The following is a 13,081-nucleotide window of genomic DNA, read 5'->3' on the forward strand; positions in this document are numbered from 1 at the left end:
CCCCACCACCCCCACCACCCCCCCGAGGGAAATAGCCACACTGCAATCCCTTCTCCTCCATTTTCCTCTTGGGATCCTGGGCACGTATGCATATGTGCCTGGCATGAGTTTCAAGCTGCCAAGCCTGGGACGCAAACCGTGGTTGACTACATTGGAGTCCAGCAACATAACCATTATGCCATCTGCTGGCCCCTCATTTAAGCATCTATTAATAGATGAATGGTGGTGCCTGCGTTGTAAATGAAAAATAAATAGGGAGAATGAAGATATAGCAAAGATAGTGTGACGTGGCTTACCATGGGACTAGAGCAGATTCATAAAGGACAGAACCTCAGTTGGCCTCCTGGCCCCACTGAGAGGAGCCTCAACTTCCAGGGCAGTTGATGAGGACATCATGGCCCATGGAACCAGCCCTGGTCAGCCTATTTCTCAGAGATTCCCTGTGACGCCCAGGGCTTTAGAGGCAGTTGTTCAGATGGCAGCTCTATCCTTACACGATGTATTACTCCAGATCTTTGCCTAGTAACTAGGACAGAGTTTGCCACCTATACGTACCTACTGGGTTAGGACATATGCATGAATGATGATTCACTGAATAAAAGATTAATCACTTTCACACACACACTATGGCCTTCAATATCTCACTAGAATCCAATAAAGATATGTTGAAATATGGTGCCAAGTGAGAATTTAGGAGGTAGGATGTAGGTGTTTCTTAAAATAGCAACAGAGAACTTCTAGTTTTCAATAGAATAGAAGCAATATTATTTAAAAAAAAAAAAAAAAAAACAAGAAAATTGGAAAGTAACTGTTCCTTCAAATCATCAGTAAAATATTTTTGAAGAGAAAAGATATTTAAATTTTATTAAGAATACAGTGCCCCTGTATTCAATATGGGAAAAAAAATTTGTGCTAAAATAGCAGCATTGGGCTAGCAGATGGCGTGGAGGTTGAGGTAGCTGTATTCCACACTGACTGAATGGTTTGAGTCCTGGACCTGGCATATGTGTGTGCATGCCCAAGATCCCAAGAGGAGAATGAAGGAATATCCCTCCTGGATGGGAGAGTGGTTTCTTTTTCTTTTCTTTTTTTAAAATAATTTTTAGAGATATTTGTTATAGGGCACATGTGCTTGGCAGAGATAGAGAGAGACAGAGTGACAGAAAGCGGGAAATCCACACCCCCTCCTGGGGGGATGGCCATGCCACAATTCCTTCTCCTCCATTTTCCTTATATATGAGTTTTAAGCCACTAGGTACAGGACTCAAACCACGGTCCATTGGGTGGGAGTCCAGTGACGTAACCATTACACCATCTGTTGGTCCCAGGGAGAGTGATTTCTCACTTTCCCTTTCTCTGTTTCTGTTCGTCTCTCTCCAGTAAGTGCCCATGCCATATGGCAAGCTGAAATCAATAAAATGGCAGCATCTTTCTTAGTGAGACTAAGACACAAACATGTGATGTAGACTAGCTGTTCAACAGTGTCGATGTTTCCTCAGCAAAGCACTGTTGGTAGCTGGCTATCCACAGGGGTGTGGAAATAGCCTGGTTATGTGAAACTGGACTTTGGGGGCCCGGATGCAAAGAAATCCCCCCCCCCTGCCTCTTACCTCTTTTTTTTTTTTTTTCTTGCTTCCTGTCACACCCTTATGATGGACTTTGGGGGCCCGGATGCAAAGAAATCCCCCCCCCCTGCCTCTTACATCTTTTTTTTTTTTTTTCTTGCTTCCTGTCACACCTGTATGAAAATGCCCCCTCCTCCAGGGCTGCTATGAGCTGATTTCTGGACCAATGAACCGACATGCCTGGGGGGTTGCCTGGTTTGGATTTGCCATTCTCTGCTGGACTGTGAGTACTTCCTGGCACTTACTGTATTTCTGAGAAAGTGATAAGGAGAGGCCTTCATGTTGCCACTCAACCTCACTAGGAGGTCTGGAACCAGTACCTTGGGCCTGAAGGCTAGACAGGAAACTTCTGACACCAGAGCAAGGACAGGCTTCCCCTGAGAGGGAGAGAGTTAGCTTTCCCTCCAGGGACACACTTGCCTTGGGGGGCTGAAAAGTCTCTTCCCCTTGCTCTCACTTCTCACTGGACGCTCCCCTGCTCCTCCAGGTCTCAGGATTCCATTCATTCGGTGCAACTAGATAGCGAAGACTGTCACCTACCTAGATGGCTCCTGCCTGGCTCTACTCAGTCTAATTCCTTCCAGAGAAAGGTTCTTCCAGGGCTGTCATTCCCTACAGCTCACTTTACATGGGGCATGTGCAGTAAGAGGTTAGAGCATGGTTCTCAGCCCTGGCTGCACCTTGGAACCTCCTACAAGAGCTTAAAGAAGACATGCTTGGGGCATCCAACCTCTGCAATTCTGACTTAGCTGCTCTGAGGGCAGGGCCCATTTCCCAGATGATTCTAATTTGCTGTCAGGGTTGAGAACTATAGTATTAGAGAAGTAGTCCCAGCCCCCCAGTTAGATGGAATCATGGGCATGCAGTATTGCACCCAGCCATTCTAGATGGGGCAGGGACCTGAACCTGGGAACTGCTCCATATAGCCCCAGCCAGCTCACCCACTTGCACTTTTGCAGCTGGGCTGACAATCATATTTCCATATGCAACAGGACTCCTTTATGCATACTTCCTTTTTGTCATATAGACTATTTAAAGATGTATACTCAAGGTCAAAATTTAATCAAATTAGTAGCCCTTTATTGCTCATTGAGGACAGCCTCAAGTGAAACTGTCTCTTGTTTTACTTTACCTAGTGCAGAACAGTGAGGGGCACAGTGACAACTAATGCAGTTCAGTGCCTCTGCCTTGACTGTGGCTAAGACTCCAGCAGTTCAGCCTCCCACTGCTCTTACACCACTGTGAGTGTCAAAGCAGTGAAAATGGCAAGCAAAGTCTTCTTATTGCTCAAGTAGTCTTGACATCATGGACCCCTGAAAGTCTCTGCCGCGTGTTTGTTTACCATACCCTGAGAAACACTGGATTAGGTGCTGATAAACTGAGTGAGACAGGAAGGAGAGACCACTCCATCAAGAAGTTTCTCTCAGTCACTCAGTCCACTTTAGGGGTTCGCACAGCACCCTGAGCACACCTCCAGCATGGATCTACTCACTGTCACGTACTTGAGTCTGTGGAAAGTCAGGGAACCAGCTGCTCTTGGTACCCCCAGTGCCTAGCAGAGCACACGGTAATGGCTTAATAATTGGTTGAATGAATGAAAGATGACAGCGACAGTCTATTGGTGCCCTATGAGGAGGAACAATGGGATAATGTTGAAAGGCCTTGAGTATCTTACAGCTCAGGTGAATCGACTATCTTGAGCTCTGTGGCATTCTTCAGGGACAGCCACTTCAAGTTACAAGCACTTTAGAGAAAAGGGGGGGAGTTTGCTAGGAAGTGAGGTGTGATAACTAGAATCAAAATATTCTTAACCTGAAATGGTACATCCCAGAAATAGAAATGCACTGGAGTAATTCACTTTAATGGGAAGAATAAAGAATTTCCCTGGGGGGGTTTGTTTAGCACACAAGTGAGAAGGGTGCCCCTCAGAAGACAAAGATCTAGGGTAGGGTTAAAAAGTGAGAGAATAGGGAATTTGTCTCTTATTGGCAAGTTACAAGTGATGATACTTAGGAGGAGGGATGGGTTCGATGTCACATCTGGCCCATGATATTGCTTAAGAAATGATTACTCTTAAAAATCTAGTATTGGGGGTGGCAGGAGGCGTGATGGTTAAGGGCACTGGACTCCCACATGGCCGACCATGGTTCACGTCCCAGATCTGGCAGTTTGCTTTCTCACTTTCTCTCCCTCCACCTCCCCAGGTCAAATTAAAATAAATAAATATAAATACAATAAATAAATTTAAATAAGTCTTTTTTAAAAATCTAGTATTGCCTAAGCCTGAATAAGTCTAATACTATTTTTTCCCCTAGGATGAGATGTTTCTAAAGCAATTTCTTTTTCCTATTTTTTCATTCTAGTTTTGGGTTCTCCTGGGTACCATGTTCTACTGGAGCAGAATTGAATATTAAATATTAAGCGTAACCACCAAACCCCTCAGGACTCCGGATTAGTGTGGAACCAGCTCCCTCCTAATAATCCAGGTCGTGCTTCACAGTGACGGGTGCATATCAAATGGTCGAGTCAGGCACTGTAGACTTCCTTTAGGTCCTCAGGTGCCTGGAATCCTCAGGAATAGCATTTGACTTTCTGGTCTGGAATTCTGCAACATTCTCAGTGATTCTAGGAGAGTGAGAACTTGGAACGTAGATAGTAGCTACTCCCAACTCTGTTTATTTTTAATTCGGGGGCATAAAGTTACTCGGAGGAACCTGTATTATCACAGTAAGCTAGGTCTGTCATTTGAATAGCAAATCTATAGCCTGTATTTCTTCTCACTGTTGTCCAAAAGAAAACATGTTGACCTTCACTTATCTCAGTGTTACCCAGGTGAGCGAACAAAGGCTTTTGCCTTTGTTCTATGGCAGCTCCCATCTACAAAGGCTTGGGAGAATCCCCTGATGCCACCTTCAGATCCTTTTATTCTCCAGAGCAATTTCCAGTCTGGAGTTAAGAATGGTTCCGATTTCCTCTCACACCTTGCAGAGTAGAACACAGAGTCCACGTAATGAAAAGGGGACAAGCAAGCGGGCCTGTTATACATTCACTCAGTCTGTGTCCTGAATGGTCTCAGCTTGAAGCACTTTCCAAATAGGAGAGAAGCAAGCTAGCTATTAGAATGGGTGATTCACAGGGATTTTTGTGTACTGTCAAAATATTTCTCTTCCAAGCTATGTTTCCATTTGTGGTCCTGAAGAAAGTTCTTGTAACTCAACATTTGTTGGTCTGGTCTTATAAATAAAGAGGGTTTTAAAACATATTCTCTTTCATTTTTACCAGTGTCTTAATTGGTCATATATGAGTGTAACAAGTTGGGTATTGCAATGAAAAGCCTAATTCATGGGAATGGAAGTGAGGAAACAGCATATGCAGGGTGGGTGTCCTGCTGGACACTGGCTAGCCCCACTCTGTGAATGGTTAAATGACTGGAAGTTCTCTCTCTCTCTCTCTCTCTCTCTTTTTTTTTTCATTTTTTGTTTGTTTTGACAGAGAAAGAAGGGGAGAGAGAAAGTATCCCCTAATGGGACAGGTCATACTGTCAATCTCGTCTGCTCCATTTCATCCATCTGGATTTGGGGTATGCATATTTGTACATGCATCTGGGGCCCAGTGTGTTCAAGCCTTTAGGGTCTGGATTCAAACCATAATCAGCCATGTTGGCTCCAACTCCTGTTAGCCACTATGCCGTGGGACGGGCCCAATGGCTGGAACTCATGTTTTTACTTTTACTTTTTTGCTCCTGCTGTGCTTAGCCGAGAAGCAGGGATGGAGCTAATGCTCTTCAAGACCTTTTCTTCCTATATTTGGGAGCAGTGGAAACATCTCAACTTCAGCTGCCAAACCATGTCCCTGTGAAGAAAGCACACCTGGCTCCTGAGGGTCCTCGAGCCTGCTCAGACACTACAGCAGCTCCGGCCTGTGCCTGCCAGGTCACTGTGAGAGGGCTGAGCCCTCAGGCAGGGGAGCACACACCTCTTGGGTGTACCTGGTGGTAAAACTGGGGCAGGAGCCTGAGCTGTGATTCCCAGGCTTGGGGCCAACGGCTCATGTCTGACCCCACACCGCCAGCCTGCCGTCCCCGCCCCACCTTGCCTCTCCAGGACAGAGCTATCTTGGGGGGGTCTAGATAAATAACACCTGCTCTTAGCTGAGATGTCTCCCTCGGTGGTCTTTTAGGACGGGAGCAGAGAAAAGGAGCTTTCTCCGGGCAAAGCTTTGAAACAGCCCCTTCCCCTTGTCCCTTCCCATACCCTCCCGTGTGCTGGTGGCTTTAACCCCATAACTAAGCAGGTCTGCCAGTGCCCCCATGCTCTGCACTGACTGAGACTTCTGCCCGATCCACTCCTGCCTTCTCCTCCAGGGCTTCATGTCCAGAATCCTCTCTGCTACCAATTCCCCTTCTCCTTAGAACTGGATCTCAGGTAGGCCAAGGGAAAGCCTTTTTAAAACTACTTCATAGCAGGGGGTCCGTGACTAGTCCCTAGTCTCTTCATCACCATGGATTTTTCCTTGGTAACTGAAATCAATTTCTACTGGGCTCTTCAGTTTAACCTCAGGGCAGGTTCTGTTCCGCCAGGTTCCTGCCCCCATCCCCGTCTACTTTCCTGGAGGCCCAACCTGTCTTCCTTCTGGCTCTTGTGCCTGAAAGCAGGGCTCCCCACCACACAGCTCTAGGAGACAGACTGCCACAGAGAGATGGCGGAACAGCGGAACAACAGAGCGTGCGTTGCTTCAGGGCCAGGTTCCCAGTGCGTATCCAGAGACCCCCACGAGCATGGCAGGCACGTGCTCCTCCATGTCCCAGGGCTGGCTGGGGCTGGGGTGGATCACAGCATCAAGTCTCTGTCGGGGGAGCTCTCTGTCTCTGTCTCATGGGAAAAATAAGTAAACTTAAGAAAAAAAAAAAGAAAAAGAAAAAGAAAAATGAAAGGAATGGCTCTGTCAGACCCTACTTTGAATTGTTTTCTATCCTGAGTTCCTCTTCAAAAACAAAAAAAGAGCAGCCCCGGCCTTAGAAGCTGGCCCTGCAGTTCTCCTGTTAGACAGAACCGGTCTCACAGAACGCTGACCTCAGCAGAGGTCATTCCGAGAACAAGACAAAGCGAGGCAAAGTAAGGCCTAAGCACAAACCGGGAGCGTCCATGCCGCCCACAAAAGACCAAACATCTCCACACTGGCTACAATGAGCAACTGCTTCCCTATCCAATTACAGCTTTCTTCTCCTGCTAGTTCCCTCTCTATAGGTAAAACCGATTGAGATGCCAGTCCTAGGACTGCCCCCACTTCCTGGCAGCACCCAGTAGAGCAAACCCTGTCTCCTTAGACCCTCTGCACATCACCCAACCCAGGCACAGATGCTGACATAGATCTCTGTAACCCCCTTTCCGGAGTCACTTCAAGGTCCCCCGTGTTGTGTGCTTGCTCACTGCAACCAATCATGATCCCCTCCCTTTTTTTTTTTTTTTTTTTTTTTTTTGTCTTTTTTCTTTTTTTCCTTTACAACAGGGTTCTTGACTAACATGGAACAGGTGTATTTATCTGCAGGTGTGCTCCAGAGGGTTTGGAGCTGAGGGCATAGATGCTCAGCAGTAACTCCTCCCATCCTTATTTCCTCTGTTGGTTGTTTTTAAAAACATGAGCTTTGGAGTCTCAAAACTGGCCGTGAGTTCCAGTTCTGCACGACTTTGACAAGTCACTTAGCTTCTTGGAGCCTGCTTCAGAAAAACAGGTCCATCCTCACACAGGACTGGGATGACACAGGACTGGCCCTCCTGGGAAGATTCCAGCACGTGCCCAGCACGCCTGTGTTCTAAGGACACCCATGCCCTGATCGGGGCTGGCTAAGGCAGGAGGTGGGTTGTGGGACGCTGTCCCTCTCTCCCAAGGAAGGAGTAAATAAAAAAAATAAGAATGACTAACATCCTGTAACAGTTACCTAACAGGAAGTTATACCATCAATCTGGTCTGAAAAACTTGGCTTGACCCATAATCCCTGGGAACATACCAACTAGTGCCGTGTTGCTTCAGTTTAATTAAAATAAAGTTTAATGATCAAATATACTGATCCAATTTTCTTAGCCAGCAAACAATAGCTCTGAGTAATAGCTTTTCGTTAAAACCCCTACACAATAGAAGAATAACTCAGGTCACCCAGATGAGGCATTGTAAAGCTGCATCTCGAGTTTTCCATGTATTTCTAGAGATCTCCATGAAATGAGATCTCTCCGCCTCTGCCTCCTTCACAAGGAAATCTCATTCACTCCTGACAAAGTGAATAAAACTCAATTAGAGTTAAGAGACCCCCGAAATCAAGACTTAGGTCTTCCTCTTGCCAACTTTGGGGAGTTATTTAAGTTTAAACTGTTTTCTCTTCACAGAGAGAGAGGGAGATAGCTATTAAAAAGTTAAAATTAAAAACAAAGTTACAATGTGGATTTTAAAGTTAAAAACCACGAGGAAAGCCAGGGGCAGTGGTACACACCTGCAGTCTCGCTCCTGGGGAGGCTGAGGCAGAGGACTGTGAGCGTGCAGCCAGTGTGGGCGAGATAGCAAGACTTGGGCTCAAGAGAGCCCCGAGAGGTGGTGCACACCTGTGGGCCCAGGTACTCGGGAGGTTGAGGCAGGAGGATGACAGCACAGTGAGACCCTGTCTCAAACACCTCTCCCCCCAATAAAGGAAGGCAGGGAAACTGAGATGGAGCAAGGATTCAATTACTACATGCCCCCACCCTCCGCCAGCCTCTCCTTCAAGCTCCCACATCTCTCTCACACACATACCACACATGTACACACAAAGTTCAACATTTATTTGAATTCTCAACAATTATTAATGTAACCTTTTGCACATAGGTGGGGCCTCTCAGCCGCTCCCTTGTATTTTTGAAACCTCTCAAGCCTTCTCAACCAGTTAAGATGGCCGTCCAAATACTAAAAACCAATGAAGGCAGTGATAGCTTAAAATATCTAAAGTGCTAAGAAACAGACTTCAAAAAAAAAGAAACAGACTTTAAAAAAAAAAAAAGCTTTGGAATGTGATTGGCAAAAGATCTATGAGATGGACCTGAATATACTCCATCTTATAGAACATATGTTAGTGAATTTTTCTTTAGTTGTCAAAGAGAGTGTGCACTCACGAGAGAAGGTACCCCCCAGCCCCCATGAGGCACAGTTGCAGCATCACCCACTTTCCTCCATTAACCCATCCAGTCAGGTACTGGGCATGCACACACCATGCCTGGTACATTTGTCAAGCCACCAGGGCAGGGATTAAAATGCAACCAGCCATGTGAGATCCAGTTTCCTACATACAAGGAGCTTACTGCCGCATTATGGTGTAGTTAATGGCATGGACGGTTCATTTGTATAGGACGTGGAGAAAGTAAACAGTTGGAGTTGGGCAGAAAGCGCCTGTCATCTCTCCCTAGAGTCCATACACAGAACACTTTAGGGCTCCCAGGAAGCCCACCCAACTGGAGCTTGAGTGTGAGTGGGGAGACTGAGGGCAAGAAAATTCCCTAGGGAAGAAGTCTGGGGAAAAGCTCAAAGACCAGATGAGAAGAAAACATATTTTTTAGGCTCCAGAAGACACCAAACCTCTGAAAGAGCTAGGTCAGAGATAGAGAGTCAAGAAAACCACCTCAGGGACCAGCAGTTAGTGTAATGGCTATGTCGCTGAACTCCCACGTAGCCGACCGTGGTTTGAGTCCCAGACCCGGTGGCTTAAACTCACGCCAGATGCGTGTGCATGCGTGCCCAGGATCCCAAGACAAGAATGGAGGAGAAGGGACTGTGGCGTGGCCATCCCCCCTGGGGGGGTGATTTCTTGCTTTCTGTCTCTCTGTCTCTTTCTGGCAAGCGCACGAGCCCTATAGCAAAAACCTCTCCAAAAAAAGAAAGAAAACCACCTCAAGGAATGAAGGCAGCCTGGATCAAGGCAATCGGGTGCAATGATCTTGAAGCTGGAAGACCAAGGTTTGACCCTGACCTGCCATTGCCAAGCTGTGGGATTTCTGGCAAGTCGCCCACTGTGGTGAACATCCACTTCCTCATCTGCCTTCCTTATCTCAAGCATCAGCAGCATCAATAAAGCGCGCATAAAAAAATCACAACGCACTATAAAAATGAAGGCTAGTGTGAGAAAAAAATCGGTAAAAGCCTCAAGTAGCACAGTCTTGGTGTCAGGTCATGGTGCTGTCCAAAGAGTGTGCACCCACGTAATCCTGAGCACTGAGGGTAAGCTGAGTGTCTCCAAGGTATTCAGAACACTTGGCCTCTCGGGGCGATTGACTATTGCAAAGTATACGTAGGGCAAAACCTGGGGGAAGTCCTCCTCTGAGGCCCAACTGCCCTGCTTGCTGGAAAGTGAGCGCAGGAAGGGTGCGGCAGGCAACTGCACTTCTCCAGCCAGGGGCCACCCCACAATCTGTGCAGGTTGGTGGCATAAAGGCTTAAAAACTATCTTCTGGGGACCAGTAGGTGGAATGGTAGTTAAGGAGCTGGACACTCCCACATGGCCAACCACGGTTCAAGTCCTGGACCTGGTGGCTTGCTTTCTCACTTTCCTTCTCTCTCTGGTCAAATTAAGATAAATGAATAAATAAAATTAAATAAAGAATTCATTTAAAAAATTATCTTCCACTCAAGAAGCTGTATAAGGAATCCTTTAAACGACTTGTGCCTTATCTTGGTTGAAAGAATTACCTGAAGAAAAGTAACAGGCACAGGTCAGTGGCTGCCAACATTTAAAAATTGCTGGTTCCTTCATAGCCAAGAAACACAGGGAGTTGCCATACTGTATCGAGTATTGGGTCATCGGGAAAGTCATGACCCATTTTTTGCATAGAAAAACAGAAAAATGCGTCGTGAGTGTTCTGACGGCCCAACGTATTGTTTGCTTTGAGAAAGAAACTGAGTTCTCAGACATGCGTCTTCACATTCCCTGCTCGTGCCATTTTTTTCATTGCCTTTCTCAACCATTACCAAGGACCAACAGCCTTCAAATTGCAGCCCATTAATACTTTCATAATAGGGACCAGCAGTTAGCATAATGGCTATGTCGCTGGACTCCCACGTAGTCGACCGTGGTTTGCGTCCCGGACCCGGAGGCTTAAAACTCATGCCGGGCGCATGTGTGTGCGTGCCCAAAATCCCGAGAGGAGAATGGAGGAGAAGGGATTGTGGTGTGGCCATCCCCCCGGGTGGTGATTTCTCGCTTTCTGTCTTTCTCTGTCTGTCTGGTGAGCGCACGCACCCTATAGTGAAAACCTCTCCAAAAAAAAAAAAAAGAAGAAGAAAAATACTTCCATAATAAAGAAACTGGGACAGGATGTCAGGAAAAGGTTCTGTGGAAAAGAGAGGGGAGATCTCTGGGGGTCTTACACGAAGCACTCCAACACATTAGCTGATTGCTCAAGAATGAAACTCCTCTGTAAAGGTTTGAGGGCAAGCAAGCAAGCATGAGTATTTCCTTGCTAAGGGAAGAAAGAATGTAACTGTTAACTCCTCCACAGAGTTAAAGGGAAACTATGCCGGCCCCAGGTAAAATGTAATGCCCTTTTGAATTCTCTTTCTCCTTGTAAGTGGTGACTCCTCCTGCCTTTCTTGAGAACTCTAAACTCTCCTACTCCCTCTCCCTGTGTGGGAGGGATTAGATATTATTTACACTTAGTGGTTGGCACTCATTCACGGTAAAGTTTAACAGTTAAGGTGTCACACAGTAATGACGGATTGGGCATGGTTTCAAAATACTTAAGAATGTCCGTATCTGCATTATTTGGCTCCACTCGCCTAGGCCAAAACAATATTCTCAGGGCTGTCCTGAGCCGCCCTGCCCCTGCCCCAGGAAACACAGCAGTCCCGATGGCTCCTCTCCACGTTGCTTTCTCTAACTCAGTCAGAGCTACAGGCCACTGTCCTTCCAAATCAGAGCCTCCCAACCCCCCGAGGGCTGGCTCCACCCCTTCCTATCCCATAACCAATCATGTGTCCCCAAAGGCTAGCTCCGCTGTTCCCACTGTTCAGTTATGGGAGAGGAAGAGGCAGGTGATGAAGAAGAGAACAAAAGGAGAAGCCCAGGAAGGAGGCACAGAAGCCCCCGCCCAGCACTGGAGCAACTTTACAAGACGCTCCTCCCCAAGAAGAACAGAGAGAGGACAGAAGGATGGAAAGATGGACTGGGAGGAGTTTGTTCCATTCTGCCTTTCAGTTGTTTAGAATTATGGATACTGAAATGAATATATGTGTAGGCTTCAAATAACAGTAACAAACAAGACTGAGCACCCGATGCTTTTTCGTATTTTATTACAGAGATCCTGTGTAGATGTATTACTTGTTAATGTGTAATTTGCAAACTGCTAATTCATATAGTACATGTACAAAATAATTTTATAAAACTGCTTTAGAAACTAGTAGATATTGTCCTCTGCTGGGCATACAGAAAAGCAGACCCAGGCAAGGAGGCACCCACCGATGGGGAGCAGCAGCGACCCACGTGGTGCTGCTGCCACCTCGTCTGACACTTTATCCTCTGCCACTTCTTCGTTGCATCTTGAGTATTCACCTTTCTCCCCTCTTCTGTGGCTGTCCTCTCACCTGGAACCCACGCTTCACAGATGACCATGCATGAGAAGTGAGTCACATGAGCTAGTCTTCGTACCGGTCAACCGCGGATGAGAACGATCCTGGTTCTCTGGGACATTCATCAGTCAGTCCTATTTCTTGGGACTCTTATCCTGTAGTATCACTTCACATTTAAATAAGCCTCCTTCAAGCAGCCTTCATTCTCTCCTTTGAGCCCTCCTTTTGTATTTAGTCCCTCCAGCATCTACATTATAATGTTTAACCCTCATGATCAAAACAACTAAGAAAGCTGTCTTATTACAATTGTCTTAAATTTCAAATTACCAGGAGCTTGGCTAAGAAAATACAAAAAGGAAAAATTCAGCCCAATAATTAGCTGCGACAAGTTCTTAAAGTGCAGTACTAGGGACAGTCTCTGGTCCAAAATTATTGCAAACAAATACCCAGTTCTTCTGAGGGTCACCAAAAACATCTAGGGTCATGCGCCAGTCCAGAAATCCACTGTGATGTTGATATATAAAGGATTGTATTCCACCGACAGTAATTTATAAGAGCAGCTAGACAACCCATCTCTTCTCCAGACCCGTGACACCTGGTGTAAGAGTTTCATCCTTAAGATAAAAAAGAACAGATGTGAATGATAAGACCAGAATTTAACATGTGTCTCCACTGCTTTTTCCTTGTCCCCAAATGTGGCAGAAGTGTTTGCAAATTACTGTACCCATTGGATTTCCTAACTGTAAAACATTTTATTTCCTCCATCGAAGTCAACGGATATCAACGATAGTCATGTCTTCATGTCCCAGACCCCCTGGAAGTCTCTGGGGCCAATGATGAAAAGAGTCACTGCACTGGTCCAGCTGCGGTGATGCAGC

The 13,081-nt window shown here is 46.3% G+C and overlaps 2 protein-coding genes across 2 annotated transcripts in view; one reads left to right on the top strand and one right to left on the bottom strand.

Moving 5' to 3' along the window:
* Positions 1-4,869, top strand: part of UPK1B (uroplakin 1B) — a 43,752-nt gene extending 38,883 nt beyond the window's left edge. Inside the window, exons 7-8 of the mRNA XM_006167630.2 lie at positions 1,765-1,848; positions 3,989-4,869. Coding sequence (XP_006167692.1) covers positions 1,765-1,848; positions 3,989-4,039 — 135 coding nt within the window. The 3' untranslated portion in view covers positions 4,040-4,869. The remainder of the gene's footprint in view (positions 1-1,764; positions 1,849-3,988) is intronic.
* Positions 4,870-11,909: 7,040 nt separating this feature from the next.
* B4GALT4 (beta-1,4-galactosyltransferase 4) overlaps positions 11,910-13,081 on the bottom strand; it is a 33,304-nt gene continuing 32,132 nt past the window's right edge. The window contains exon 7 of the mRNA XM_006167631.2: positions 11,910-12,817. Within this exon, the coding sequence (XP_006167693.1) occupies positions 12,685-12,817 (133 nt within the window). The 3' untranslated portion in view covers positions 11,910-12,684. The remainder of the gene's footprint in view (positions 12,818-13,081) is intronic.

Source organism: Tupaia chinensis, unplaced genomic scaffold, assembly GCF_000334495.1.
Source record: "Tupaia chinensis unplaced genomic scaffold, TupChi_1.0 Scaffold144909_1, whole genome shotgun sequence".
Taxonomy (NCBI): Eukaryota; Metazoa; Chordata; class Mammalia; order Scandentia; family Tupaiidae; genus Tupaia; species Tupaia belangeri.